Here is a 27,531-nt window from a genome sequence, read left to right as displayed (position 1 = left end):
GTACCCATTGCCCTTAGCTATGCTGAGGGAAGAGAAAAGCTGAAAGTTGCAGGTGTCTTTGTGGACCAGCTGTCCCTCATCCTATCCACGTAGGGGCAAGCAGGTGATTTCTTCTTTAACTTATGCTTTAAAAAAAAAAAAAAAGATTCTATGTATTTATTTTAGAGAGAGAGAGAGAGTAAGCACGTGTGCAGGGAGCGGAGGGGCAGAGGGAGAGAATCTCAAGCAGACACCCCACTGAGCGTGGAGCCCACCATGGGGCTAGATCTCATGACCCTGAGACCATGACCTGCACCAAACTCAAGAGCCACCCAGGTGCCCCTCTTTGACTTATGCTTTGATGATCCTTCAGCATGCATTAGGTGTATGGATCTTCAGCAGCAACTGTTGGTGGGGGGAGGATGAACATTTTTCTTTGTTTTTGCCTTAAAATGTGTGAAGATCCAATTTCAAGAAGGGGATAATTATGCAATACATATAGAATTCCTACCACAGATTATTAAGCATCAGAGTTATTTTGCATGGGCCTTCATGCATGAGATCAATAAGACAAGGAGAATTGCCCTCTTGATTATGGGTATACACGTGTGTATGTGCAGACAGTAGGTAGGTAGGGATAGGGGTACATAGAAATAGATGGAGATACCCTCCCCAACCCCATTCCTACTTCGGTTTTCAGTGCATTTTGAACAGCGAAAATGCTTCAGGTAACATCGACAATGGTATACTTTCCCCTTATGTATCATTTCATTTTTTTTAAAGATTTTATTTATTTATTTGAGAGAGAGACAGAGATAGCAAGAGAGAGACAGAGAGAGAGCACACAAGCGGGGAGGAGAAGGAGAAGCAGGCTCCCCACCGAGCAGAGAGCCAGACTGGGGGACAATCCCAAGACCCTGGGATCATGGACCTGAGCCGATGTCAGACGCTTAACGGACTGAGCCACCCAGGTGTCCCTGTATCATTTCATCTTTTTAAGAATCAAAAGGCAAGATTACATGCCAGATTCAAAATCATTGCACCCTTGACCTTCCTATGGTTTTCTCCTAAATTTTTCCTTTTGAAAGTGAAGTGGAAAAAAATATGAGAAAAAGTCCTTACTTTTTATCCTATTCTATTTTCTGTTCTAAAAGAAGTATGTTTTTAATACTTTTCACCAGCTGTCCTAGATTTATGAATATAAAGGCACAAGACAGCATAATGGTGCAGAGCCTAGTCTCTGAAGCTGGCAATCTGAGTTTGAATTCCCTTCTCTGCTTGTGTGAGCTGTGTGAGCTTGGGTAAGTTACTTAGCCTCTCTGTGCTTCTGTTAACTCATTTGTAAAATGGGCATAACACAGTCCCTACTTTATAAGGTTGATGTGTCAATTAAATGAATTAGCATTCACTGCAGTATTAATAGTCATATGTTTTGGCTATTATTACTATTATGAACAGAAAAAAAAATCCTGCAGTTAAAGGTAAAAATTTCAAAGTGATTCTAATCAAGGTGTAATACAATTATTTTTTTAGAGCTTGACAAAATGATACTAAAATTCATCTGGAAAAATAAATACGTAAAACTAGCCTGAAAAACATTGAAATGATGGGGTGTAAGTTCTATCAGTTTAGTAAAATATATTATGAATCTACCAACACAAACATTACGTTACTGGGACAAGAATAGGCAGATGAGTAGAAAAGAATATGGACTCCACTGTATGATAACATTGGCATTTCAAACAGGTGTAGAAGAGACAGATTATTACTAATATCTGGGTTATTGCTCTGCATAGTATTATTCATTATTATTATTATTCAAATGGTGGTTAGCCCTTTGGGGGACAAATGTTTCCATGTCCTATTTCTTATGCTAAAATAAATAGATCAATTCCATAAAAATAAACTGTTAAAGTGTGAAAATATAGTGATTTTTTAAAAAGCCAGGGAAGACCTTTTCAAGCATGATGCAAAAATGTGAAATCATAAAAGCAAACAATGGTTAGGGCGCCTGGCTGCCTCAGTCGGTAGAGCATACGACTCTTGATCTCAGGATTGTGAGTTGGTGCCCACGCTGGGTGCAGTTTCCTTAAAAACAAAAACAAACATACACAAAAAGGAAAAGAAAAGCAAACAATGATTAATCTGACAATATAATAATTAAGAACTTCTTATTGAAAAAACGAGTACCATAAGCAGGTACAGAAACAGAAAAAATATTCACTATATGATAGCAAAGGGCTAATTTCCTTAACATATCAAGACATTATGAGCCAACAAGAAAAGACAAATAACCCAATGGCAATATGAGCAAAGGATATAAAGTCAATTCATGGATGAAGAAACATCAATGGATAATGAAAAAAAGAATGAGATTCCATTTTACCTATAAGATCGGCAAATATTAAAAGTTTGCCAATACCAAGAGTGGGCTAAAGTGTAAGCCGTAGGTAGTCTCAAGCATGGTTAGTGGGTGTTCGGGCTATCCACTGCGGCATAGCAGGCCATGCAAAGTTTAATGGCATAAAGTAACCATTTTATCATAGATTTTGTGGATCTGGAATTTGGAAAGGGCACAACGGGGATGGATCTTCTCTGCTTCACAGTGTCCCCAGTTGGTATGACCCCAAGGTTGGGGGGGCTGGAGAGGCTGGGGATAGGCACAGTGGGGCTGGAGAACCCACTCTCTTCTTCACTCACTTCCTGATACTGGGCTGAGATGGTAAAAGACAGGCTCATCTGGGACCGTCAGTTGGAGCACCGCTATGTGGCCTCTTGATTATGGTGGTCTTAGGGTAGCTGCGACTTCTTACATGGCAGCTCAGGGCTCCAAGAGCAAGTGTATGCAGGGAATAAGCTCGAAGTTGCATGGCTTTTTCTGACCAAGTCACACAACATCACCTCCACTCTATTGACTTAAGTCACAAGCTTGTCCAGATTTAAAGGGAGCAGACATAGACCCCCCCACTTCTCCATGACAGGAGTATCAAAGAGTTTGTGGCCATGTTTTAAAACCACCAGAGTGGAAGAATGACTTATGGCAGCATCTCTGGAGGGTAGTTTTGCAGTATCTACCAAGATGGGGTAGCAACTACCTTTTTAAGCCAGAAGTGTCCTACATGGACACTCCCTTGGTTCCTATTCTCTACCTTCCACCCCACCCCACCCCCCATCTCTCCTTAATCTTTTCTCTACCTGGTGTCTGCCACCACCATCGCTATCCCTTCCCCTCCTAGATCTAGAACCTTCTCTGCAAAATAATTAGGTCCTCATCTCTAGAATCCTTGGATTCTGTAAATTTTACAATCTCATGGGTCCACTTCCTGTCAATTGCTTCGTCTGCCAGTCAGTATCTGCTGGTTCCATTAAAGGGGAACGACTATGAGTGCTGGCCCCTTGGTGGCTGGGCTCCAGAAGGAGTAGGGCTCCATTCTGCTGAAATGAAACACAGCTCGAAAGCCCAAGACTATTTCCTACTTACTCTAAGGGAGATTCATATTCTTCCTATTGACTTAACTTTGGATGTGCGTCTTCTAATTCTACTATTCCTACTACATTATGCTATGTTTGTTAGTTACCCATTGCTGCATAACAAATTACTCCAAAACTTAGTGTTAGAACAATGCCATTTATCATCTCATACTTTCTGTGGGTCAAGGATCTAGGCAAGGCTTAGCTGGGTCCTCTGGCTCTGGATTTCTCACAACGCTGCAGTCATTGCAAGGGTCCACTGGGAAGGATCCCCCCTTCCAAGATCCCTCCTGTGATTGTCATGGGATTCAGTGCCTCAAGGGCTCTTAACTAAGGCCTAATTTCCTTACCAGCTCCCTTTGTTCCTCACCGCAGGGGTCCTTCATAGAGCGCCTCCCAGTATGGCGCTGGCTTCATCTAAAGCAGGCAAGAGAGAGGGCCAGCAAGATGGAATTCAGTCTTTTGTAAGCTAATCATGGAAGTGACATCACCTCATGCTTCCAAATTCTGTACCTTAGCAGGGAGGCCCTCACTAGGCCCAGCCCTCGGTCAAGGCGAGGGGATTACACAGAATATGGGTATCAGGAGTCACCGCCAGAGCTGCCCACAAGTGCTATGTGCAAATCCCCTCTTCCCTGACTTGGTTTTTAGTGTAGGTTCTCATGTTACTGACAGCACATATGCAGATCCAGAGATTTGCAATGTCCTGACCCAGAAAGGTCGGGTCTCGGTGGTGTGGTGATATGTTTTCCGGAGAGGGGATGGTGATTATGAAATAAGAAGTTTCTTTTCACTGTGACACGTGATCGCTTTAGCATAAGAGATTTACACACACTTTTGTATAAGCTTAGAACATTTTTAAAAAAGATTTTATTTATTTATTTATTTGGGAGAGAGAGAGAGCGCGCGCACGAGCAGGGGGAGAGGCAGAGAGAGAGAGAGAAAGAAACAGACTTCCCACTGAGGGCAGAGCCCGATGAGGGGCTCAGTCCCTGAGATCATGACCCGAGCCAAAGTCAGACGCTTGACCGACTGAGCCACCCAAGGCGCCCCTAAGCTTAGAACACTTCTGGGGACTGTGAACCCCTGGGAAACTGATCTCTTGAGAAATGGGACCAGGAATGCTAGGAAGGGTCCCTTATATGCTTTACTTAATACCTTTCTGTACTGCGTATTTAATTCTCCATGTGCATACATTTACTGTAATTAAAAAAACAGTTAAAATTAACAAAGGGAAAAGTTAAGAACAGGGTAACCACTTAATTCAGAACGATTTCTAAATAACCCCATGTCGTGGGACAAAAAGGGGATCTAATTAATTACACATTTTTATAGTCTGAAAGTGAGGCACAAAGTAAAAAATGACAAGGGAACATGTCAAGTTTTCAGCGGTTGATTGTCCGGGCTGCAGATTTTATAGACCAGGTATCAGCTGGCTTTTCAGGCAGAGGAATTTAAAAGGTGCTTTCAGTCAGATGAAGTACAAAGCACAGAATGTTCTGGACAGCTGGCAGCTGGGGGGGCAGGGGGTTTCTCTAGCCTCTCCCAGCTGGAGCCCCCAGCCTGCCCTCTTCTCTCTCCTGTATTAACTCTCTCCCCAGGCCTGCGGACCCTCTCAGATTGCCTCCCTGAAAAGTCACCTTGCCTCAAACATGCTGGTAATATTAAGGTAATAAAACAGCATCAGATGTGTGATGACCGTACCTGTGCTGAGAGCTAAACACAAACCTTAATTCCCGATGAAAGAAACACTAGAGCAACATGAAAATGTGTGTCTTCCAAAGAGAATGACTGGGTAAATGTCACTTTTCTAATGTTCTGATTTCTATGGCTTTTTTATCTTTAGTTGTGAAGTATGGCAGAGCACCTTGCTTGCCACTCAGTGCAGAACTTGGTCTAGCAAAAAACACAGCACGGGAGAGTTTGTTAGAAATAGCGTCCCAAACTTGGGTGCCTGGCTGGCTTAGTCGGTTAAGAGTCTGCCTTGGGCTCAGGTCATGATTCTGGAGTCCTGCCTTGCGCTCCCTGCTCAGCCGATTTGCTTCCCTACCCCCCGCCCGCGTTCTCTCTCAAATGAATGAATAAAGTCTTAAAGAAAAAACCAAAGGAAATAGTGTTCCAACCTTACTAAACTAGAATCTGCATCTTAACAAGATCCGCAGGTGATTCATATATACTTTAAAGTTTAAAAAAACAATTGTTCTCAAACCTGGCTTCACATTGGAATCACCGACAGAACTTTAAAATTACTGAGGCCTGGGTCCCAACCCCATAAATCCTGATGTACTTGGCTGAGGTGAAGTCTGGCCAATGAATTTTTTTTTTTTTTTAAATCTTAGGTGATTCTAGGACTGTGAATCATTAGGCTAATATAGTAGTTTTCCGAATGTGGGCTCAGCATACCCGCTAAAGGAGCGCAAATTCTCAAGCCCTAACCCAGACCTAAAGAACCTGAAACATTGGGGATGGGGCCTGACAATCTTTTTGAGCTAGCCCTGCAGGCCATTTTGATGTGGGCTGACCTTGGGGAACCTGATAAGGTAGGTGTGGGGTGACACTCCAAAATGTTCATTTCTTAGTTTCCATGTGTTGCAGGTGTGAGAGCCAACACTTAGAGAAGCACTGGCCTAAACCCTCTGACCTATGGCTTGTCCAGAGCCACTCAGAGGGTCAGAACCTACTGTTTCTTTTCTTTGGCCACAAACTGCTCAACTGCTGTTTCTTCTTAGGTCTGAGGCCTACATGGCCCTTTTTACTCCCACTTTCATCAAATAGGCAAGCGTAAAAAAAAAAAAAAAAATACAGGTCAGTACCTCATACTAAAAATTGGTCTCTTTGCTCCTTTCTAGAAACTGCTCACACCTGCTGCCCGCAGGTACCCCCTGTACTTCTAATGAGCCCTGTTGTGCCCACCCACACCGCCACAAGGGGCCCCTGCTCTGCTCCTCTCCGAGTTCAGTTGTAGCGTCTCCCTTGAAACCTATCCACCTGGGTCGAGGCCTGTGAACTCCTCTAAGGCGCAAAATGCCCAGGGTTCCGGAGCCTGCGGCCTTCAGAGGTGGGAAGTTCATCTACTCGGGATCTAGCAGAGGGTTCCTTGGAGTTCTAACCTGCTGCTGCCCGCCCTTTCTCCTCCATGAGTGGGAAGTCTACAGCGAGGACAGGAAAAGGCGACACCGGGGGCTCAGGAAGGGGGGCTAGAGACGGTAAAGCAGGAGCTCCCAGCTGGAGGGTGGGGGCAGTGACAGTCTGTCGTCCCCGTCCCCCGCCCGTGCGCCACAGGTCCCAGCCGCCTTGGGCCTGAATCTCGCTCCCTCCCCCATTAAATTCCTCAAACCAGCTCCCAACCTTTTCCCTTCCCCTCCGAGGCTTTGCTCCTGTTCCTGGAGGTGGGGCACGTAGGGGTGGGGACTGTCCTGGGAAATCGGGATTGAGTCTCTCGCAGCCCAGGGTGGTGCCGGAAGCCCGTTTGTGCGGCCTGGGAGGGAGGGTGCTCGTGGGTCCTTGCAAAACGCCGCTTCCCGCGCGACCACGTGAAGTCCTAGGTGGACACACAGGCACCCCATTGCATGACCTCAACCAGCGAGTTGCGGAGTCCACCGACCGCCTTCCAGCTGCTGCTGGTTTTAGCCGGCGCGCTCCGTCTCGCGCTCTCCCTGTACCGCTTTCCACCACCGCACAGCGGGACTGGCGTGTCCCTGGTGGCGCAGCGCACTCCCCAGCGCTTCCTGAGCTCCGTTCCGTGCCGCCGCGCGGAGACACGGGTTCTGGCTTTAGGACCAAGGCAGGCACAGATCTGAGGTGGGCTCGCGGGGTCGGGGAGGGGCGTTCCGGGCTGGCGCCCCCCCATCCCCCCGGCGCACCTGCCCCCAGGGCGGGGCGGAGCGGGGCGGGGCGCGCTAGCGCGCAGGTTGCCGGCCCGGACGCTGGAGGGGGCTGTGGCTCTCTCGCTGTCCCCGCGGCTCGGGCGGCGCGGCGCCCCAGCTACCCCCGCCCCCCCCCTCCGCCGAGGGGCCGGCCCAGGTCCGGGGAGGGGCGCGATCGCCTTCACTTCCCGCTCGCCGGCCCCGGAGGCGGCGGGTCCGGCGCGGGCGCAGGGCTGCGGGCGCTAGGCTGGGGCGCAGGGCGGGGACGCGGCCGCCGCCCGCTTTGCGCCGCTCCTCCCCGCGCGAGTGGCTCTCGGCCCGGCGTCGAAGCGGCCATGGCGACCCTGAGCCCGCTCCCCACCCACCCCGCCTGCTCCGCCCTCCCCTCCGCCCCGCGCCACCTTTGATGGCTCGGACCTCGGCCGGCCACCCCCAGCCCCGCTTGCACTCCCGCGCCGCCGCCGCCGCCCGCGGGTATTAATAGCCGAGCGCCCCCGCTGCACTAGCAGCCCGGAGCCGCCGCGCCCTCTGCAGCCGGGGGTTCGGAGCTGCTGAGCCGGGAGGCCCGGAGTGGGAGCCGGAGCCGCCGGCGCCGTGGAGGTAGGAGGCGCGGGGCAAACAATGACTGCTGCGGGGCGGGCGGGCGGCAACTTGTGCGAGTCGGGGCGCCCGGAGCCGACCCGCCGGCGGGGGGCGCGGGTGGAGGTGGGTGCGTGCCCGCGGGGTCCTGCCCGGAGGAGGCGGGCGGCGGGTGGGATCGTGCTCCCGCCCGCCGGGCCCAGGGCAGCCCCGGCAACAATAGCAGGAGCTCGGGGGCCTCCGGGCTCCGGGCCACCGTTTGCACTCTTCTCACCTCCGCGGACCCGGGCAGCGGGGCTCCTCGCGCGGCCCCCGTCGCCTCCCCCACCCCGCGGCGCCCTTCCCCCCGCTTTCCTCCCATCCCACCCGGCACGGTGACAGCGCCGGACGCCGCTTCCGGACCTCCGGCCGTAATCTTGGCCCCCAGAGGCGGATCGCGGGGCCGGGGAGGTGGCCACTGGCTTGGGTGCTACGGCGCTGCCGGGTGCCAGCCGCTCGCCCACGCGCGGCGCGAGCACCCCGGTAAGTGACAAAGAGGAACACACCCTCCACCTAAGTTAGATTTTTGTCTCTCTTTACCGCCTGCCTTTATGGAGAGCAAAGTTTTTTTTTTTTTTTTTTTCCCTATCAAGCAAAGGACACAGATTTTTGTGGTGAGCATTTCAAAACAACTTCTGATTGTGGTTTTACGATTTAAGTTCCGGAAACTTTAGCTGTGTGATCCGGCCAGACCCTTGAGTGAGTGAGTGTGTGTGCGTGTGTGTGTTTAATTTGGGGGGGGGGGATGAGTTCCCCGTCATCATTCTGGATTTGGTTTGTCGTTTTCGTTGGGGCCCGGCCGCTGCTGGGATGGTTGCAGGATCCCAGAAAGGAGAGAGGTGGGGGGCTCACAAAGGAACGAGGACCCTGCTATCGGATCAGCTTCTTGAGAGGTGGAGAGAGCTTGCCTCTCATCCGGAGCATTTTAGGGGTCTGAGCCTGTCTGTGGGCCTTCTGGAGTACCATGGTGGCCTCTGGCTGTTTCATTTTATTATCGTTGAGTGCCTTTCTTGTTAGCTTCGCAGGTTCACTCGCTCCTCCAGCCCTCCCCGGTTTCCCGCTTCCCCCATGCCTTGACTTTGTTGGACCCCTGTCTTCCCACCCAGCAGGCAGTCTTCGGAGAGCCAAACCCCTTAATGTATTTTACACGTGGTGACTTGCCAAGCCCATTTCGGAACGGCCTTCAGCATTGTCTTGATTTTCTTATTCAGTCTAAACGGGAGAGGAGGGAGACGGGCCTTTTTGGTGCTGAGAGCTTTGAGGGAGTTGCCTTAAAATTTGTCCTCATTGTTCCGATGGGGTGGGCCCTTCTGATATCTCGTCTCTGGCTTTCTTCCCTCCTTGCACAGCCTGCCGGCTGGGTAGGTTTACCCTCAGCCTTTCCAAAGGGTTGGTCTTCTGGTGTGTCAGTTTCTGACGATGCACTTCCTATGTGGGTTCAGCATCCACATGGCTCACTTTATATTCCTGCAGCATCGTTCTGCAGCAAGGCACCAATATTGGAGTTACTCCAAGCACAACAAAACGTTTGTGTTTTTAGAATGTCTGGCTAATAGATCTGCCTCTGGGTAAAATAAATAGACATTATTGGCCAGTGGCTGGCTCACTGGGCGAAGCGTTGGTGGAGATACTGAGTTGATGCCTCCCTAGCCCAGGCCTTCCCAGAATCTCTTGTTTCTTTCATGTGGGCAGTAAATTTGAAATAGTTGAAGATGATGTAGTTGTGCCCTATAGGATCACGGATTCTGTAGCGTGCCCCTTGTGAGTTGGTGCATGGTGGGTCATTTTAGGGAGTCTGTCCCTGGAGTTAGGTTTATAATGCCCCTTTTCACATTGATGGTCTCTTCCTGGAATTTGTATGGTGATTGAATCCCTTGGATCATAACAGAACACTAATGCTACTCTGTAGCCAAATTTACCAAAAGGAGATTAAAAAAAAAAAAAACCTATCCTAGACAATTTTCTTCTGGCATATTGCATTTATTTTATAATTATTTTGAGTCTGAAAGGCACCTGGGTGGATGTTTGTGTTTTGTATTTCATTAAAGAAACTGTCCAAGGGAAGTTAAGAATTAAATATAATATCGAAAGGGTTAGTTTTTTAAAAAGTGGAATTCATCCTCTCCACCTCAGCGAGCACAGCAAGAGTTTAATTCATTTGGAAAATGACACAAATTTTTAAGGAGGGTGTGTGCGATAACCATCACAAGAGAAAAGCTTTTTCCATCCTTGAAGAGGTTAGAGACCACTGGAGAAAAGGCAAGTGCCCAGTCTTTGTGTGCGGAACGCTCTATAGGAAAGGTGACATTGTGGTTTTTCCCAGAGGATGGGGGAAGTTTGGTGGATGTGTAGGTCCTGGGCCAGTGATTTTGTGGCCTAGAGAACCAGCCATTTGAAACCAGCCCTTTTGTAACTGGCCTGGCTTATCGCAGAGAACTGCCTCGTGTTTTTGAGAGTAAGGAAAGATGCTCCTGCACAGGTTTTTCAGGTGTTGGGTGCACAGGTGTTTCAGGTGCTGGGTGCCATTGCCTGGGAGGGGAAGGGCCAGGCTTTTGGGTTTCTGTGGCTGCCCCTCTCCTGCTGTGGGGTGCTTTCGATTGAAAGGCAGGGCTCTCCTGAGCCTGGCTATTGAATGGGAAGCGAGCGGTAGGTCAACTTCTTTTTTTGGCTTTTTAATGGGTAGGGTTTCTGCTGCGGCCCGTTTCCGCCGGGTTACCCCGTTAACCACTTCCACATGTCCTTAAAGATCAGAGCCCGACGGTTTCCATTCAGATCACTCGAGATACTGATTTCACCAGCCTTTTTTATGCCAAATGCTGCCTGTGTTTTTACAAGAAGCCCCCGGAAGATGTTTATTTTTAAGTGGAGAAACTGGCTTTTTTAGGCTGCCCTTGTCCTAATTTAAGGCAGTTAAAATGTGTGCCAAGTGGATACTCTAAGCAAAAGTGGGCACTTGATCGATATGAAATATGGTGCTCTCGGCTTTTGATATTTGTGAAATAAGCCAGGGAGGATCAAGTACAACGTGACTGAAACTGAGTGCACGCGCGGTGCTGGCTGTGAACCCAGCTCTGGATGGCAGTTTTCTTATTTTAACGGGGGTTGGAAATACTAGACAAAGTAAGATTGGCAAATAAATGAGGTGGGAATTCATCATTTGCACTGAATTAATTTCATGTGTAAAATTGTCATATTTGTGCATACATTTTCAAACAAAGGAGCCATGGGCCAAACTAGATTGCTTTCAACTCTATTACGACAATATTTCTTACCACAAGAGTAACGTTGTGCTGTACACAGACTTTGGCTTCCCGTCAAGGTATCTGGTAAAAGAAGACTTATAAATCCAGTATCACGGTGAGTTTCATTTTTTGTTCTCATCCTGTTAACTCAGGATCTAGTATACGCCTGGCACAGAGCACTCCCTTGGGAAATACTTGCAGTGAATAAGTAAACCTCGTTTTTGATGTCCTTTCCAGTTTAGTGTTTAAAGTTTTTTAAGGTTGCTGTTCTGGGAATTTGAAATTTGGTATTTGATTTTGTTTCCGTTTCGTTCTGATTTAACAATTTAAATTAACCTTTAGGGGCGCCTGGGTGACTCAGTTGGTTAAGTGTCTGCCTTGAGCCCCACGTTGGGCTCCATGTTCAGCGGGGAGCCTGCTTCTCCCTCTCTCTCTGCCCCCTCCCCTGTGCTCGTGCTCTCTCTCAAATAAATAAAACCTTTTAAAAAAATTAACCTTTAGCGCTGGGTAATACTGTAAAAAGATACAGCCTCATTAAAAAGCAAAACTTAGACCTAAAAGCATGAAGAAGAAAGCAGAACTTCTCTGAGAAGCTAGCCTCTGGGAAAATTTTCCTTCTTCCTGGCATATATTTTCTAGAAGTTTTATTAGTGAGCATCCGTTGGTGGTAACCTCTGTGTTTGTATGCCTTTAAATACATCTTTGCTCTGGAACAATAAATGCCCTGGGTGTACAATTCTGGATTGCTGTTGTATTCATCAGCTGTCTTTTGGTTCCATTGTTGTTGCTGCAAAATCAGCTGTCAGGCTGATTGTTTTTTGTGAGCAGTGCTCCCCCCTTTTTATTTTTTATTTTTTAAGTAGGTTCCACACTTGACGTGGAGCCCAGGGGTGGGGCTTGAACTCAGGACCCTGAGATCAAGACCTGAGCTGGGATCAAGAGTCAGGTGCTTACCCCACCGAGCCACCCAGCCGCCCCTCCCTCTGGCTGCTTTTAAGGTTCTTTGGAGTTCTGTAGTTTTACTATGTCAAGGTACAATTTCTTTTCTCCTTGACTTTGAGTCTCCCATCCTCTCCTCCTCTTGCTCTTCTCTCCCCCTCCCTACTCTCTCCTCTCTACTCGTCCCTCCCATCTTTTTGCCCTGTAGCATTTCAGGGTCAGGGCGTGCCACCGTGTGTCTACTCCTTCACCTTTGGCCGCTCTGGTCCTTTGTTTTGGGCTCGCTCGCACGAAGCTATATGAACAGTTGTGAACAAGTCTTCGCGCAGAGTCTTTTGAATTTTGCCACTGGGTCCTATAATAAGTACATGCTTAACTTTGTAAGAAGCTACAGTCCCAAGTGTTGGTACCATTTTACATTCCCCAGGGACATCTGAGCATTCCAGTTACTGCAGTGCCCAGTAACACTGGAAATTCTGTCTTTGTCATTTTAGCCATTCTGGTGGATGTGTCCTGGTGACTCATTGTGGTTTAATTGTATATTTCCCCGATGGATGGCTAATGATCGCTTTTCATGTGCTTATTGGCCATTTGTGTATCTTCTTTTGTCTATTAAATCTTTTGTCTTTTCAATTTATTTTTGATCATTTTACATAGCTTTTGAGTGTAAACTGCACATCCTTAATGTCATCTTATTTTGTGGTTGTGGAGATTCTTTATGTATCCTGGATACAAGTTCTTTGTTAGATTTGTGTATTGTGAATATTTTCATCAGTCTCCTTTTTATTTTTTGATGGTATCTATCGAAAAGGAGAAGTTATTAGGACAACATTGTACGTGATCTAATTATTGAACTTATTAAAGGTCAGGGAATCTACTCAACTTTGGAAAAATAACACGTTTTTATGTGTAAGGCTTAGGCTGCTATTCTCTTTTCAAGAGGTTGGCCTCCATTTACTTTGAGGGTGATGGAGCAGTTTTTTTCTTTCTTAACTAAAACTGAGTTGAAGAGACTTAAACCTGAAAGAGAAAATACCGGCTTATTTTGAAAATCTGAGGAAACAAGTGTTTAAGATTATGATCAAATAAATAAGATTTCTGAAATTCAGAGTTGAGTTGTATTGGTTCTTCAGCACACAGAAGGATTATGGGAAAGAAAGATTTTTGAAATCAATACAGAAATGGAGCCTTGGGTAAAAGCAAGATGTAACGTTTTACATTTTTTTAAATTTTTATTTCTTTCCTAAGATTTATTTATTTGAGAAGGAGAGAGAGAGAGTGTCCCCACACAGGACTGTATCCTATGACCCCCCCCAGATCATGACCTGAGCTGAAATCAAGAGTCGACACCCCACCGACTGAGCCACCCCAGTGCCCCAAGATGTAACATTTTAAAAAGAGGTCAGAGTGGCTTATGTAGGCATATGGAGTTATGAAAGGGCTTTAGTTCCTCTATTTTGGCAGGAATTCTATCTTGTCTGTGTTTTCTCTTTATTTTCTGAGCCAGATAACAAGCATTGTTTGGTCAGAAAGTATATTTTCCTAATTTTTGTTTCTCCTGCCCAGAGAAGGTAAATAAATATTAGTTGATCTGAATTAAAATGTGTGTGTAATGAACACCCTGTGACATTTGAGACTATAGGAGGTAGAGGGTGGTATCAGAGGTGGCAAGAGATGGGAGCATAGGTACTGGAACCACACAGATCTGCCCAGCCATGTTTGTGATGTTGGGCAAGTTACTGGTGCTCTTTCCCAAAAATCTGAAGGGCGCCTTTAAGGGTACATTTATCTTAACATGGTAGAATGTCTGGCCAATAGTTTAATCCATCAAACATTCAGTTGCCTCCAGGAATAGTAAGGGGCTGCCAGTTCGGTATCTCAGCTCGTGGTATCATCAAGGACCCAGGTTCTTTCTCTCTTTTCCCCCTGCCATCCCCACCATGTTGCTTTTTGTACTTGGTCTTGTTGCCTACTGGGTAATTAGGCTGCCGCCGCCTAATTAGGTATTATGGCTAATGGCTGTGGCAGCTTCATTCTCTCACACATCTAGTGTTGTCAGGTCAGTAAAGGCACAGACTTCTTCAGGCTCCTTTCATCATCAAGCCAGATCCTTCCCAGAAGTCTCCAACATCTAGGAGTTCTGGGAATTGCTGTGCTCTTAAAAAGAGACGCCCCCCCCCCCAAAAAAAAAGAGAGACCCAAGGACTAGACTGACTGTGATGCCCCGGAGCCACAGCAGCCATATTGTGATCAGCCTTGGGATGACGGCAAGAGGATGATGGAGCTGAAAGATGGAACCAGAGTCCTTGTGGGTGTCACTGAATCATTGATCTTCCTGCACCTGGAGCTTAGTGTTCTAAAGAATAGTAAATTTTGTATACTAAATAATACAAACTGGACTTCATGTGCTAAACAGTATTTTTACTGTTACTGCCATCCGAAGCATCTTGGCTGATGCATTAATTGGAAGACTGTCTATTCTTCTGCCATTTGCCATTATCTCTGAGAAAACGTTTCTCCCTATCAATTATGTGGAAAGTGATTTCGTGGTCCTATCAGATCTCTGTGAGAGATGAACTCTTTAGGTATTTGATATTGTGTGTAAATGTTGCATCTAAATCAACATGAATTTTACCTTTCTTCTTAAGGTGGCCTTGTAGGACATCTGCTTGGAATTGATCATTTGGCAGTTTGGGTTACAGGAAATACTTGAACACGATATTTTACTTCTTTAAGAAAAAATGATGGTGGTACCCTCCATTTTCTGTCTACCTAGAATGGCATTTACCTGCACATTTAATATTGCTTAGGAGATTTTTGAGGACATTATTAATATCATCCTTTATAATCCTATTAGAGCTTTTGGTTCTCTGGCATCAGATCTTATTGGGGTCCAATGTTATTAGTGGAGTTGAGCTACTTGAAAATGTCAAGATTTGGGTAAGCCAGAGGTTTACCAAATTAAGAAATCAGACACAAATATTTGTAAAGAAAAGTTAAATGATTTCATAATAACCTTGATATTAAGCGAATAAATTGAATGTAAAGTAGCCAGGTGAATGAAATGCAGACTGTGGAGCAATAATATTTTTATTTTCATTTAATTGATACAACTTTTAAAAAAGAAGTGTGATCGGCTCCTCAACCCCCCACTCCCCCATTACCATCACGGTGGCCAGTTGACCAGGGTAATTTGCATATTCACTGCTGTCTTATTTTTACTCTAGTTTATGTAAGGGCCTTATCAAGTCAACAGATATTTATGAACATCTATTGAATATACTGGTTACCATCGGTGCCACAAAAATAAGGCTCACTCCTTGCTCTCAGAGGATAGCATCCAGGGTGGATGGGAGAAGTGTCTAGGTAATTATAATAAAAGGTGAGGTATGACAGTAACTTTGCAAAAGGTATAGTAATGGTAGAAGTGTTAGGATAGTAAGACTGTGAATTCTGTTGGGAAGAAGTGGCATTTGACCTGAGCTTTAGTTAAAGAAGTATGTTTTTGTTTGTTTATTTTGGTGTTCACTTTGTAGTGTGTTGTTATTTTTTTTTTTAAAGATTTATTTATTTTAGAGAGAGGAAGCATGCATGCAAGTGGGGCAAGGGGCAGAGGCAGAAAGAGAATCTCTTTCTCTTGAGCAGACTCCCCGCCCAGTGTAGAGCCTGACGTGGGGTTTGGTCTCACCCCTGTGATCATGACTGAGTAGAAATCAAGAGTCAGAGGCTTACCTGATTGAGCCACTTTGTAGTGTGTTACCGTAACGGGATTAGGATAGTATTCACATATGAGACAGAAAGTCAGAATCCCTTGTAATCCTGCCATTCAAAGATTATGAAAATTAGAAATTGGTTTATTTCCATTTGACTTTTGGCAGTATTTGGTATATTTGAAGTATTTTTTTTTTTTTTTTACTTTAAAAATTAAATTTATTTATTTGTCAGAGAGCACAAGCAGGGGGAGTGGGAGCGGGAGTGGGAGAGGGAAAAGCAGGCTCCCTGCTGAGCAAGGAGCCCGACGTGGGACTCGATCCCAGGATCCTGGGATCATGACCTGAGCCGAAGGCAGACGCTTAACTGACTGAGCCACCCAGGCATCCCTTTTTGAAGTATTTTTACTTATATATGCAAACATAGATTTTTCGGAAATTGAGAGCATGATGCGTGCACATCCAGAAGCCACTTTTTTCCCCCTTTCACATTGAGGGTTTTCTGTATTGAGTTTTCCCTTGAAATGAAAATGTTTAATGCCTCTGTGATGTTACCGTTCTGTGGTTTTGCGTGATGTAACTAACATGGCCCTTTATGGGTCATTTTTTTGCTTGCAGTATTTTGCCACAATGACCACGTGTGCATAAATCTATGGTAGGAGGGTCTCTAGGTCTCTTTTGTTGCAAGGGACAGATGCCCAGCTTGAGCCACAGGATGCAGAGTAGGGGGTATGTCTTCGTTTTCAGTATCAGCCTGAGAAAGGGCAGAGGTGGATGGGTCTCCCTATAGAGACCCCGATCCAGAGTCAGCCCCCGCGGGGTTTCCCTGCTCCTGTCCTCTCTTTTTTGCCGGGCATTACCCTTTCACTTTCTGGGTTCTCCCCTGGCATCTTGAGCAGGACAGACAGTTTGGTGGTGGTGGTGGTGATGCAGGGGAGGGCAGGAAGTATAGCATCCGTGGCTCCTGCCTTAGAATCCAAGAGACCTCCAGTCATCCTGGCAATTCATCACACCTTCGAGCGTTTTCAGTTCCCCTGGGAGATGTGCTCAGCCTGCCCCCACGGTGATGAAATGTGGGATCATGTAGAGAATGTGAACCTCTACCCTCACCTCCCAGGGTAGGACTCTTGTGTAGCCTGTGTGAGGGCCCACTCTTACGGGGGTGTGTGTCTGGGGCAGGGGATAGGGAGACATGAGATGGGCCCCAGACAACACGAGCCTTTCCAGATGGATAGGATTGGTAGGCAAAATTAGGGAGGGAAAAACAAACAAACAAACACCTGTCTGGGGGAAAGACCGGCAGGAAAGGGAATGGCAGGAATGTAAAAGCAATTTTCTCTGCCCCACTTCCTCCCAGGGCTGTGCAAAGCTCCGCAAGTTCACTGTCACCTAAATGTTGATATCTATGCTCCAAGAGCAGCAGCTTTACCCTAAGGATCCCTTACGAGGGGTGCCATAAGTAGTTTGTCACTTGTTATATATTATACCCCCGAGGATGTTCCTTGTACTCTAATGCACCTTCCGAAGTGGGGGAAAAAGGGGTAGAGCGCGCTCAGGGCGTGTGTATCACATAACTGGCCTGTCTCTGAGGTTGAGAAAGGCCCAAAGTAGAGCCAGGAGCCCTCCAGTAGGCTGGCACGTGCAGTGTGCATGCTGCTTTATTTTCTTCTAACTTGGGGAGAATTTTTACCTGCCTGCTTTTCCCTGTTATTGGTCAAAAGCGCTTAACCAGCAAAGGGGCTAGTTCCTCGCAGTCCTAATCAGCCCCCAGCAGAACATTTGTAACACATCCAAGTCATGCCTATTTTTCCAAGTTCCGATTAAAGTAGTGCCTATTTCTGAGTTCCATTGGCACACCTTTTGGAAGAGTGCCTCCAGAAGCACGTAGAACGCTAATAGGGAGGGTGGAGGATGTGTGGCAGGGGTGCCAGAGGGCATAACTGGTTCATACAGATGTGCGAGGAGTTATTCCCTGATGTGTGAATCTTACCCTTTTCACCAGTTAGTTCCTAGAGCTCGGGGGCCATGTGTCCAACTTCCCTTTTTTTCTTCCAGGTCCTTAAAAAAAGAGCCTGTCTTTGATAGATGAAAGGAAATCTTACCATAGGATCATGGGTGTCTGGGAAATCACAACTCTTTAAATTCTTAATGTCTTCACAAGTTACAAAGAATAAAACCAATCTTACTTTTAACAGAGATCTGTTGAGCACCTTTCATAAGGTAGGTACTATTCTTGACATTCACACCAGTGAACAAAACAGACCCCCAAAAAATCCTTGTCTTCAAGGGGACCATGTATATATATTTTTGTCCAAATGGAGACATTTTTGATACTGAAAGGAGATGTGGACTGCTTGGGGCACCAAGGCAAGGGGTGTCTTATCTGGATGGTCACCCTCATGCGTGAGAGCAACTCAGAATGGGGGGCTCATTTTTCCCAGAGGCTATCAGATGCCTTTGGGACAGTCTGGGGATGGATCTAGCTAATCTGTGGCTTAAGGGATGAACCGCACCATATACCCACCCAGCGAACATTTATTGAGAGCCTGTACAGTTTTATCTGTGTTCTTCTAAAAGGTCTTTTGCTCCCAGGCAAGAATGTTCATAGGGACATAAAGCAGGGGGGATTCGTCCTCAACTGTAGAGGAAAATAATGAATGGTAATCGGTTGAAAGAAGGTAGACTCCAAAGATACAAATCATGGATTCTAAATAACTTGCTTGTAAAAGTCCTTGAGATCAGCGTTTTTTAAAGAATTGGAAATCAAGAGGAACCTGGGCCCTGAGGGTGATTTAAGAAAAGATATATATATACATACATATATATATCTTCTTAAGGGAAAAAGTAATTGAAATTGCTTCAAAAGGAAAGTGCATAATGCATCTATCTTTTAAAAGATCAAGACTGCGTAAAAACGACCTCCCCCCCCCCCCCGCCCCGTGTACAGCTCTGTGAGTTTTACCATATGAGCCGATGTGTATGAACAATACCACACTCAGGACATGGAACCCTGTCAGACAGCTCAAAAAATTCCCGCACGTCGCCCCTTTGTAGTCACTGTCCTTCTCCAGCCTCTGTTGACACTGGTCTTTGCTCTGTCACTGTTGTTGGGTCTTTTCCAGAACGATGTGTGAATGGAATCGTAGAGCACGTAACCTTTTGAGACTTTTCACTCAGCGTAACATCTTTGAGGGTCTTCTGAGCTGTTGGGAGTATCTGTGGTTCTTTCACTTCTGTTACTGAATCATACTCCACTGTATGGGCATACCAGGGTTTGTGCAGCCATTCACTTGCTGACGGACATTCAGGTTGTTCCCAGTTGGGGGCAGTTATGAATACAGTGGTTATAAATGTACAGCTCCTATCAACTTTCACAGAGAGTTGTGTTGTTTTTTTGTTTTTTTTTTTTTAAGATTTATTTATTTATTTATTTAGAGAGAGAGAGTAAGCGTGAGCAGGGTGGGGGCAGGAGGAGAGGGAAAGAGAGAATCCAAAGCAGACTCTGCTCTGTGGAGCCCGACGCGGGGTTCAATCCCACGACCTTGAGACCATGACCCGAGCTGAAACCAAGAGTTGGATACTCAATGGACTGAGCCACCCAGGTGCCCTTCATGCATAGGTTTTGATCTGAACACAGTTTTCAATTCTCATGGACAAATACCCAGAAGTGGAATCCTCATCAGCTTTTGATATTGCGAATGTTTTTTATCTTAGCCATTGTAATAGGCGTGTAGTGGTATCTCAGCATAGTTACGTTGACTTAAAAAAAAATGCTGAAAACACACCTTTAAAAGACATGACTAAACAGTTTCCTGGACTACACTGCACAGACTTAATGAACTCTTGTCAGCTTCCTGTTTTATGAAAGAGTAGACCCGAAAGGACCATTGTGCAAATAAAATCTCAGTCCCAGAGTGTAATAGTACCAGCAAGTAGATGTAAGGTGTCAGTCCAGGTTGTGCTTATCTCAGAGAACTGATAGGGTGTATAGCTTTGATTTCAGGAACTATTTTGTTCAATCTCTATATGAATATACAGTGCTAATAATTAAAAAACAAAACTACAGAAGCTACTGAAAGGCAGTATAGATATGGAGAAAAGAATGTAGGCTTCAGGGCATGTATTGATTATCTCTTGCTGCATGACAGATTAATCCCAGGTAATTAAGTGACTTCAACCAATAGTAAATATTAATTGTTTTGCACGGTTTCTGCAGGTCAGGATCTTGGGAACGGCTGAGTTTCTGTCTGCCTGTTTGCAATAAAGATGTCAGCTGGGGCTGTATGATCTGCTTCCAAGGACCCCTGTAGGCTCTTCTTGGGCAGGATGCTTGAGTGTCCTCACAAGATGGCAGCTAGCTTCTCTCCAAGTGAGTGATTTAGGAGGAGGCCAAGGTAGATTCTGCTATGACTTTTATGAGCTAGGTTTGGAAGTCACACGCTGTCACTTCCATAGTAGTTTTGGTCACCTAGGCCATCTGTGAGTCAGAGGGCAGGGACTACACAAAGGTTTGGATGTGTGGAATCTGGCGTGGGGCTAAATCCCATGATGCTGAGATCATGACCTGAGCTGAAATCAAAAGTTGGACGCTTTACCGACTGAGCCACCCAGGAGCCCCTCTTTTTTTTTTTTTTCTTCTTAGCATTTTTTTTTTTTGTCTAGCTTACTCTGTTATAAGAATACAATATATAACATAACTTACAAAAGATGTGATAATTGACTGTGTTATTGGTAAGGCTTCCAGTCAACAGTAGCTGATTCGTAGTTAAGCTTTTGGGGAGTCAAAAATTATACGTGGATTTTTGCCTATGTGGGGAGTTGGTGCCTTTAACTCCTACATTGTTCAGTGGTCAACTGTATATAAAAAGGGACTGCCTAGTGATTTATAAAAAGCTCATGACACAGTAGGTATTATTTGTATTATTAAACTATGAAGCTTTAAATCTTAACTGTGCAGAGCATATCAACAAAGACAAACACATTAGGTAATAACTTTGTTTTTAGCAAAGGTATTGGTCACAGCTCCTTTCACTTTTATTTTCGATGTATGTTTATTTAAAAAATTTATTTTTATTTTTTTTTAAGATTTTGTTTTTAAGTAATCCCTACCCCCAACATGGGGCACGAACTCACAACCTTGAGATCGAGTCATAACGATCCGCCCACTGAGCCAGGGCACCCCCTGTTTTCTATGGATGTTTAAAATTTTTTTTCCTTTCCTTTTTTTGCCAGTCATTATGAAGTAGCGAACGCCAAATTCATCATCTAGTCTTGTTGTCTGTTGTTAGTCATAGCCCCAGTGAGAAATATGTGACTAGAGGTCGGCATATGTGCTGTAAGGACTCACAGATCTTTGTGATGAGTTTGGGGCTGTCTGGAGAGCAGGTGTGAAGGATCAGCTCATTACATCTCTGCCTCTAGAGTTTTTAGAAAATGCTCACTGGCAAATGTAATTTAAAAATACATAAATCAGGACGCCTGGGTGGCTCATTTGGTTCAGCGACTGCCTTCGGCTCGGGTCATGATCCTGGAGTCCCGGGATCGAGTCCCGCATTGGGCTCCCTGCTCGGCGGGGCATCTGCTTCTCCCTCTGACCCTACCCCCCTCTCATGCTCTCTCTCTCAAATAAATAAATAAATAAATAAATAAATAAAATCTTAAAAAAAAAGTCTTTAAATAAAAAAAAAAAAACCACATAAATCAGCACCCTTTGACTTTATTGGGATAGTCCGGAAAGCTTTCCGGTTCCAAGGGATCACGATGTGGGATAATTCTACCTTTGTTGCTTTCACTGAAAACGAAATCTGGTGTCTTGGCCTCCTTCTCTGTCCCTGCCTCCTATATTCCCACCCTCCCCCTGAGCTGCCCCTAAAACCAGCCCCAGGAGCCCTCCTGTCTCACAGCCTCCCATCTCCACACCTGCTGATTCCTCAGCTTGGAAGGCAAGGGCTTTCGACTCTGTTCTCGCCTCAGATGTCCGCCCCGCCCCTGCCCACCTCCTTCCAGAAGCCTTTCTAAGGCTTCCGTCTCCTCCCAGGGGGCTAACTTGGACTCTCTTGTTTCCTACAGTGTGTTTTCTCTCTTTGTCACTCATTTTACTTATCGGAGCACTCACTTTTTTTGAGCACTTCTGCGTCTCAGGCTGAGCTCTAAGTGCTTTAGGTATACAGACTCATTTAATCCTCCCAACTGCCCTAAGTTTTAATCCCCATTTTCTGTAAGGGGAGACTGAGGCACAGAGAGCTTAAATGACTTGCTGGAATTGGCAGAGGCCAAGAAGAAGCTTGGGAAGTGTTTCTCCACTTAGCGCGCCTTCTACTGATTTTTTTTTTTTTAAGATTTATATTTATTTGACAGATTGAGAGAGAGAGAGAGATAGAGCAGGAACACAAGCAGGGGGAGAGGGAGAAGCAGGCTTCCCGCGGAGCAGGGAGCCCGATGTGGGGCTCCATCCCAGGACCCTGGGATCATGACCTGAGCCGAAGGCAGACGCTTAACGACTGAGCCACCCAGGCGCCCCTCTACTGAAATATTTTACACCTCTGCGTTCCCAGTGCCTGGCAGAGTGCTGGGAGCTTAGGAGGGGCTCAGTTAATATTTGTTGACGCTTAACGGTCTTAAAAAGTAAACTTTGTCACAGATAATTTCTTACATTTCTTTGTAAAATGTCGTCCCTCCTCCTGGCCTTCTGCAGGATGATGAGGTTCTGAGTTTCTTAGGCTATTCATTGACCTTCCTGCATCTGGTCATCTACCTCTTCTTCCGTTTTTGTTTTTCTCTTTAAAGATTTTATTTATTTATTAGAGAGAGGGAGCGAGCGAGAGTGTGCGAGCATGAGTGGGGGGAGGGGCAGAGGGAGAAGCAGACCAGGGCTCGATCCCAGGATCATCACCTGAGCTTGAGGCAGATGCTTAACTGACTGAGCCACCCAGGCGCCCCTCTTCTTTTGCGATTATACGCTTAGTTTGCTACTTAAGAGATGAGCACGTATGTGTAAAGTTCTATGTAAGATCTATGTATTTATGTGTATTGAGAAAAGGGTTTTACCCATGATTTTCTTTGGATAGGACTAATATGAGTGGTCTTCATTTTTTCTTTTGAACTTTTCTGTGCTTCCTAAATTTCCCATACTGAATTTTTATTGCTTTTATAATTATCCAGTCTTGTTATTTAAAATGGGAAAAGTATGTTTCAGAGACACAAGAAAAGGAAAACCTTCTAAGATAGTTTTCTGCACATTAAGCAGAGCCTGCTCACATATGTAAACAGTCATGTGAGACATACTTTGGGCATTGCACATCTTTCCCTGCTGTATTATTGAAACCATCCACTTGAAGATCGTTTTTCTTCTTCCTAGTGTTTCCAAGGCACATAACAAAGGAATATAGGTCCTCGTGACACTTGCGTGAGAGGTGGTCTTCTAGGGGAGATGGTGATTGAAAAGTGGTTCTCTCTTTGTGGTGTGGAAGTTCAAGATTGCCTGGGGTCTGTGGTCCAGCTCATGGGATGCTTTTGTTTTGGAGGTAGAATAATTCATAAGGATGAACTCAGACTTCAGACTTTGAGAGTCTGAGAATAGTGATGGTAATGATCCCAAGGTCACATCCATAAATCCCAGAGTCAGCTGGGACAGTTGCTTCTCCCAGGCTCGCAGGTAAATTAGCAAGGACCGAAGGGGACCAGAAACTGTCCTGGAGGTTGGATTCCTTTTATTTAAAGATGGCCATGCTTTGCTGTAGGAAGAAAAGCTCTTGAGAAACCCAGAGGTGGTTTTGTCCTCTAGTCATACCAGGCTGTTTGGGTATCACTTGCTTGTTTATCCCGAGGAGCCCACGGGTTGGGTACTGTTCCAGGCCTCCATCCCCGCCCTTTGCCCACTCTTTCCCCCCAGCTAACTGGGTGCTGGGATGGGTCTTCAGTTCTTAAGATGGGAAGACCAAGAAAAGTTTGTCTTTAGGGTGACTGTAGGGAAACCGCAATAACCTGTCAAGCCCGTTTCCTGAAAATTGCTTCAATGTCTACTGCAGGAGCTACTAACAGCACCTAGGGAACCTGTTCTGGAATCCGGGTACTTGGTATGAGGCTGTAGGATTACCAGTTTCCTCCTGGGTCCTGTGCTGGGCCGTGTGCTTGGCACTTTGCATTTATTTTTGCTTGATCATTTATTCACTGAGGAAGGTACTATCCATTTTACAGAAAAGGAAACTAAGACACAGGTTATGGGCTAACGTGCGCAAGGCCACACAGCTAGCTAATAGGTGAAATCAGATTTTCCTAGAGCCCATACTCTTCTTTGTGCCTCAGATTGGGATCGTCCCACAGCTACACCTGAGCCCCCCAGAACTGGGATCAGGGGAGATGGGTCCCGCAAGGTCACGGTCAAGTCCTGTCTTTATTTTAAAAAATTGTGTTTTGGGGTTCATTGTGAAATTTTTAAAATTACTTCTGCTTTTTAAAAAGAGTCACTAAAAATGATTTCTTCCTGACGGAGTTGTCTTGGCACCCCCTTAAATTTTGCGCCCCAAGCCAAGTGCCCCCCTTGCCTCTCCCTAGTCCCAAGGAGACAGCATGATGACAGCCTCATCAGCCAGCAGAGGATTTCCTCCTCCTATTTTCAGCATTGTAATATTAGTTTTTTTTTTTTCCTTCAAGGAATTTTGGGGGCTGAGTCACAGTCGTAAAGACCTTTCTTGGTTTCACCTTTGAAAATGCGGCTCGGTCTCCGACAGACACAGCTGTTGGGACCATGGGTTACTTATAAACCCAGGTCTGACGCAAGCCTGTGGGACTCACTGTGGCCCCATGTTCTGTAGCTGGGTGCGCATGTTTTGGCGGGGGGAGGAGTTTGGCTTTTAAAACCGAAGCCACATGACAAAGGAGCTGAGAAATAAGGCTTTCCCTGAAGACTGATGCCAGCCCTCTGACAGGTGGGTGCCTTTGGCCTGGGCCGGGTGCATCCTGGGGCTATGGGTGGGCCACACTGCTCCGTGTCCCCCAGGGGTGTCTGCAGAAGGGCGTGGGTGGCCCAGGTATCCTCAACAGATCACAGGTCCAGCCTCATGCATTTCACGTGGGAATTGGCTGTGTTTCATGGAGTCTTTTTTTTCTTTTTTAAATAAAGCATTTAAAAATAACCTTGTTTCTTGTGCGTGTGCCTTTTTTTTTTTAATTGCAAAAGTAATAGGGTCATGGTATAAACTGAAAAGGAAAGAAAAGTAGTCTGGCAAAACACACACCGATTGCTTTCTTCTTGATTTTTGCTTTATATTTATTTTTGCCTTAATAAAAAAAAAAAACCTCTTTAGAGCAGTCTTAGGTTCACAGCAAAATGGAAGAGAAAGGACGGAGGGTTCCTGTATATACACCCCTTGTCCCTCAGCCCGCCATTAGCAACATCTAGCATTTTCCTTAATGTTTCATTTTCTTCAGATTTATATTATACATATGTTTTTTGTATTTCTCTCCCCTCCCCCCAGTCTTGCCTCAGTAATTCTTAAATTAATGTGATTAAGGTGAAAGGTCTTATGAGGTCATTTCCTGTTGACCTTTCCTCTGAGGAATGCAGCTGAGCTTACAGTGGGGAGGGGGTGGTCCCCAGACGACCTGCTCTGGGAATATTTATCATGTGGAGATTTCCCAGAATGTGCTTAGAAGGATTTAGGGGCTATGAAGACTGCCCTTCCTGTCTCTTTTATCAGTGGGTTTTTTTTTTTCTCAGTGGTGTTTGGGGGGAGGGATGTGCGGGATCCACTTTCCATTAGCAACGTTTAGCCTTCCTCATGATTAGAAAATAGAACTGTAGCAGGAGTGTTTCCAGAACAGTCTCGAGTGTTAAAGGAAACACCTAACTGAAGGATGCTTCTGGCAATTAGTACTTGTGTGGGGCATGCCTGTCTGCCGGCTTGGGGGCTGCACAGTGGTGCGGGGTTTCCAAGAGGGGCGTGTGCAAGAATTGGGGAAGTGTTTGCCTTCTCAGTGATGTGTGCTGGGAAAACGCCTTTCCCTCGTGAACCTGCAGGCGCTGGCTTACTTTGCTCACGTCTGTGTAGCTGCTGTCCAGCACAGGCCGTGGCCCGTTGTCGGTGGTCATCAGACTGAAGAAAGGAACCGAGAGACCCTTTGGGGCTTCTTGGTAAAATTACCTTGAACCTCTCAAAGGGTACCTCTTCATAATTTAATAGCTGACTGACCTCACCCATTGTTTGGCCCGCATGGTCTGTAAAAGCCTTGAATTTATAATCACAGATTGATGGCGCATCTAAATTTTATTCATCACCCTGGCTCTTGGACACCGTTTATTCTACTCTAGAATACCCGTCTGTTAGCTTCTGGACTTCGTATCAGTCGCTCCCATGCAAGGGCCCAGTTAGTCTCTTGTGAAGTTAGAGAGTCCTTCACGATGTTCTATGAATGGCTGAGGCCACCTTTCAAATCCAGAGCTTCGAGAGCTGAGCAAAATGCTCATTTAGGGGAAGAAAAAACTTGGGGACCATGATACCCTACTCTAGTGGCCTATAGATCGAATCCTTCTGACCACCTCTCTTTAGATGAATTCGGTATAAATTGCTGGGTTGCTTGGCTCTGAGTAATCCTGTTGGCACCAACACCAGTCTCTGAGTGAACATTGTTAGCTATGAGCATTGAGGATTATGGGGAAGGAGAGTTGGCAAAAGAAAGGATCAGGGCATTGGCATGTGGGTATTTTGCCTCCATTAATGTTGGTCGATCTGCAGTCTGTCTCGGCCATTGTGAGGAGTGCTAAACATCTGGACTCTGTTTACCTGACCCCCCCTGGGCCACATTTCAGGGCCTCTTGTTTTGAGAATGAAGGAAAGGGCATTTTAATTCGAGACTTGAAGGAGCCAGAAAGTCTGGGGGGGGGTGCTCTTGGTGGGTTTATGCCCAAGTCTCTCAGTTCTTCTAATGGAATCTCTTGACTCTTTTGATTTGGATTTGATGACACAACAGAGGCATTTTTACCTCCTGCTGTGAATCCAATGGTGGCATTATTCATGTTTTAGAGAGCTGAGATGGTTGTTGCATGTGCAACAGGCTCATCCCCTTAATTGTTTGAGGAGTACGGTAGGTAGCCTTCTTCATTGCGGTGGTTCTGGCTTCCTCCTCTGTGGCCTCATGTGTATTTCTGTGTGAGAGGGAAGTTTCTCTCTGATGTAGAGCCAGCGTGGCAGGCCGCGAGGTTCAGCAGGTAGGGCTGCCCAAGATGATAGGATTTTTGCTTAATCCTCCCATTTACCTTCAAAATACTATGCCCTTTTGTTTGATTTAAAAATTCTTCTTTTGCTTGAGTCTATTTTTGAGTTTGTGATATATTTAAAAAATTGCAGAATTGTACTGTAATTTGGCAGTTGTGAGGGTATTAAAGGAAATGAAACGTTTTCTGAGAAACAGTGTGTGCGTGTGTGTGTGTGTGTTTTAAGATTTTACTTATTTGAGAGAAAGAGTGAGAAAGAGCGTGAGCGGGATAAAGGGCAGAGGCAGAATTCTCGCAGGCTCCTCGCTTAGTAGGGAGCCTGGTGTGGGGCTCGATCCCAGGACCCTGAGATCATGACCCAAGCCTAAGGCTCTAGATCCTTAACCGATTGAGCCACCCAGGCGCCCCTGAGAAACAATGTTTTAAGGCGAATAATAACTATTAAATTATGAAGAGGTACCCAGGGCATGCCACTCTGTGCATGGCCCAACATG

The 27,531-nt window shown here is 45.9% G+C and overlaps 2 protein-coding genes across 12 annotated transcripts in view; one reads left to right on the top strand and one right to left on the bottom strand.

Annotated features, from left to right (window-relative positions):
• The first annotated feature begins 7,517 nt into the window (after nucleotides 1-7,517).
• FARP1 (FERM, ARH/RhoGEF and pleckstrin domain protein 1) overlaps nucleotides 7,518-27,531 on the top strand; it is a 265,189-nt gene continuing 245,175 nt past the window's right edge. For all 11 annotated transcript variants that reach the window (XR_004819950.1, XR_004819947.1, XR_004819948.1 and 8 more), the window contains exon 1: nucleotides 7,518-7,916. The gene's annotated coding sequence lies outside the window, so the exon portion shown is untranslated. The remainder of the gene's footprint in view (nucleotides 7,917-27,531) is intronic.
• LOC118356812 (nascent polypeptide-associated complex subunit alpha, muscle-specific form) lies at nucleotides 7,819-16,820 on the bottom strand. The gene is made up of 2 exons (XM_035726637.1): nucleotides 16,686-16,820; nucleotides 7,819-8,310 (listed from the first exon to the last, which is right to left on the bottom strand). Exons 1-2 carry the CDS (start codon nucleotides 16,818-16,820, stop codon nucleotides 7,819-7,821), a joined length of 627 nt encoding a protein of 208 aa, XP_035582530.1.

This window comes from Zalophus californianus, chromosome 3 (assembly GCF_009762305.2).
Source record: "Zalophus californianus isolate mZalCal1 chromosome 3, mZalCal1.pri.v2, whole genome shotgun sequence".
NCBI classification, from domain to species: domain Eukaryota; kingdom Metazoa; phylum Chordata; class Mammalia; order Carnivora; family Otariidae; genus Zalophus; species Zalophus californianus.
The sequence above is the reverse complement of the archived record's forward strand: the minus strand, read 5'-3'. Positions and strand labels throughout refer to the sequence as shown.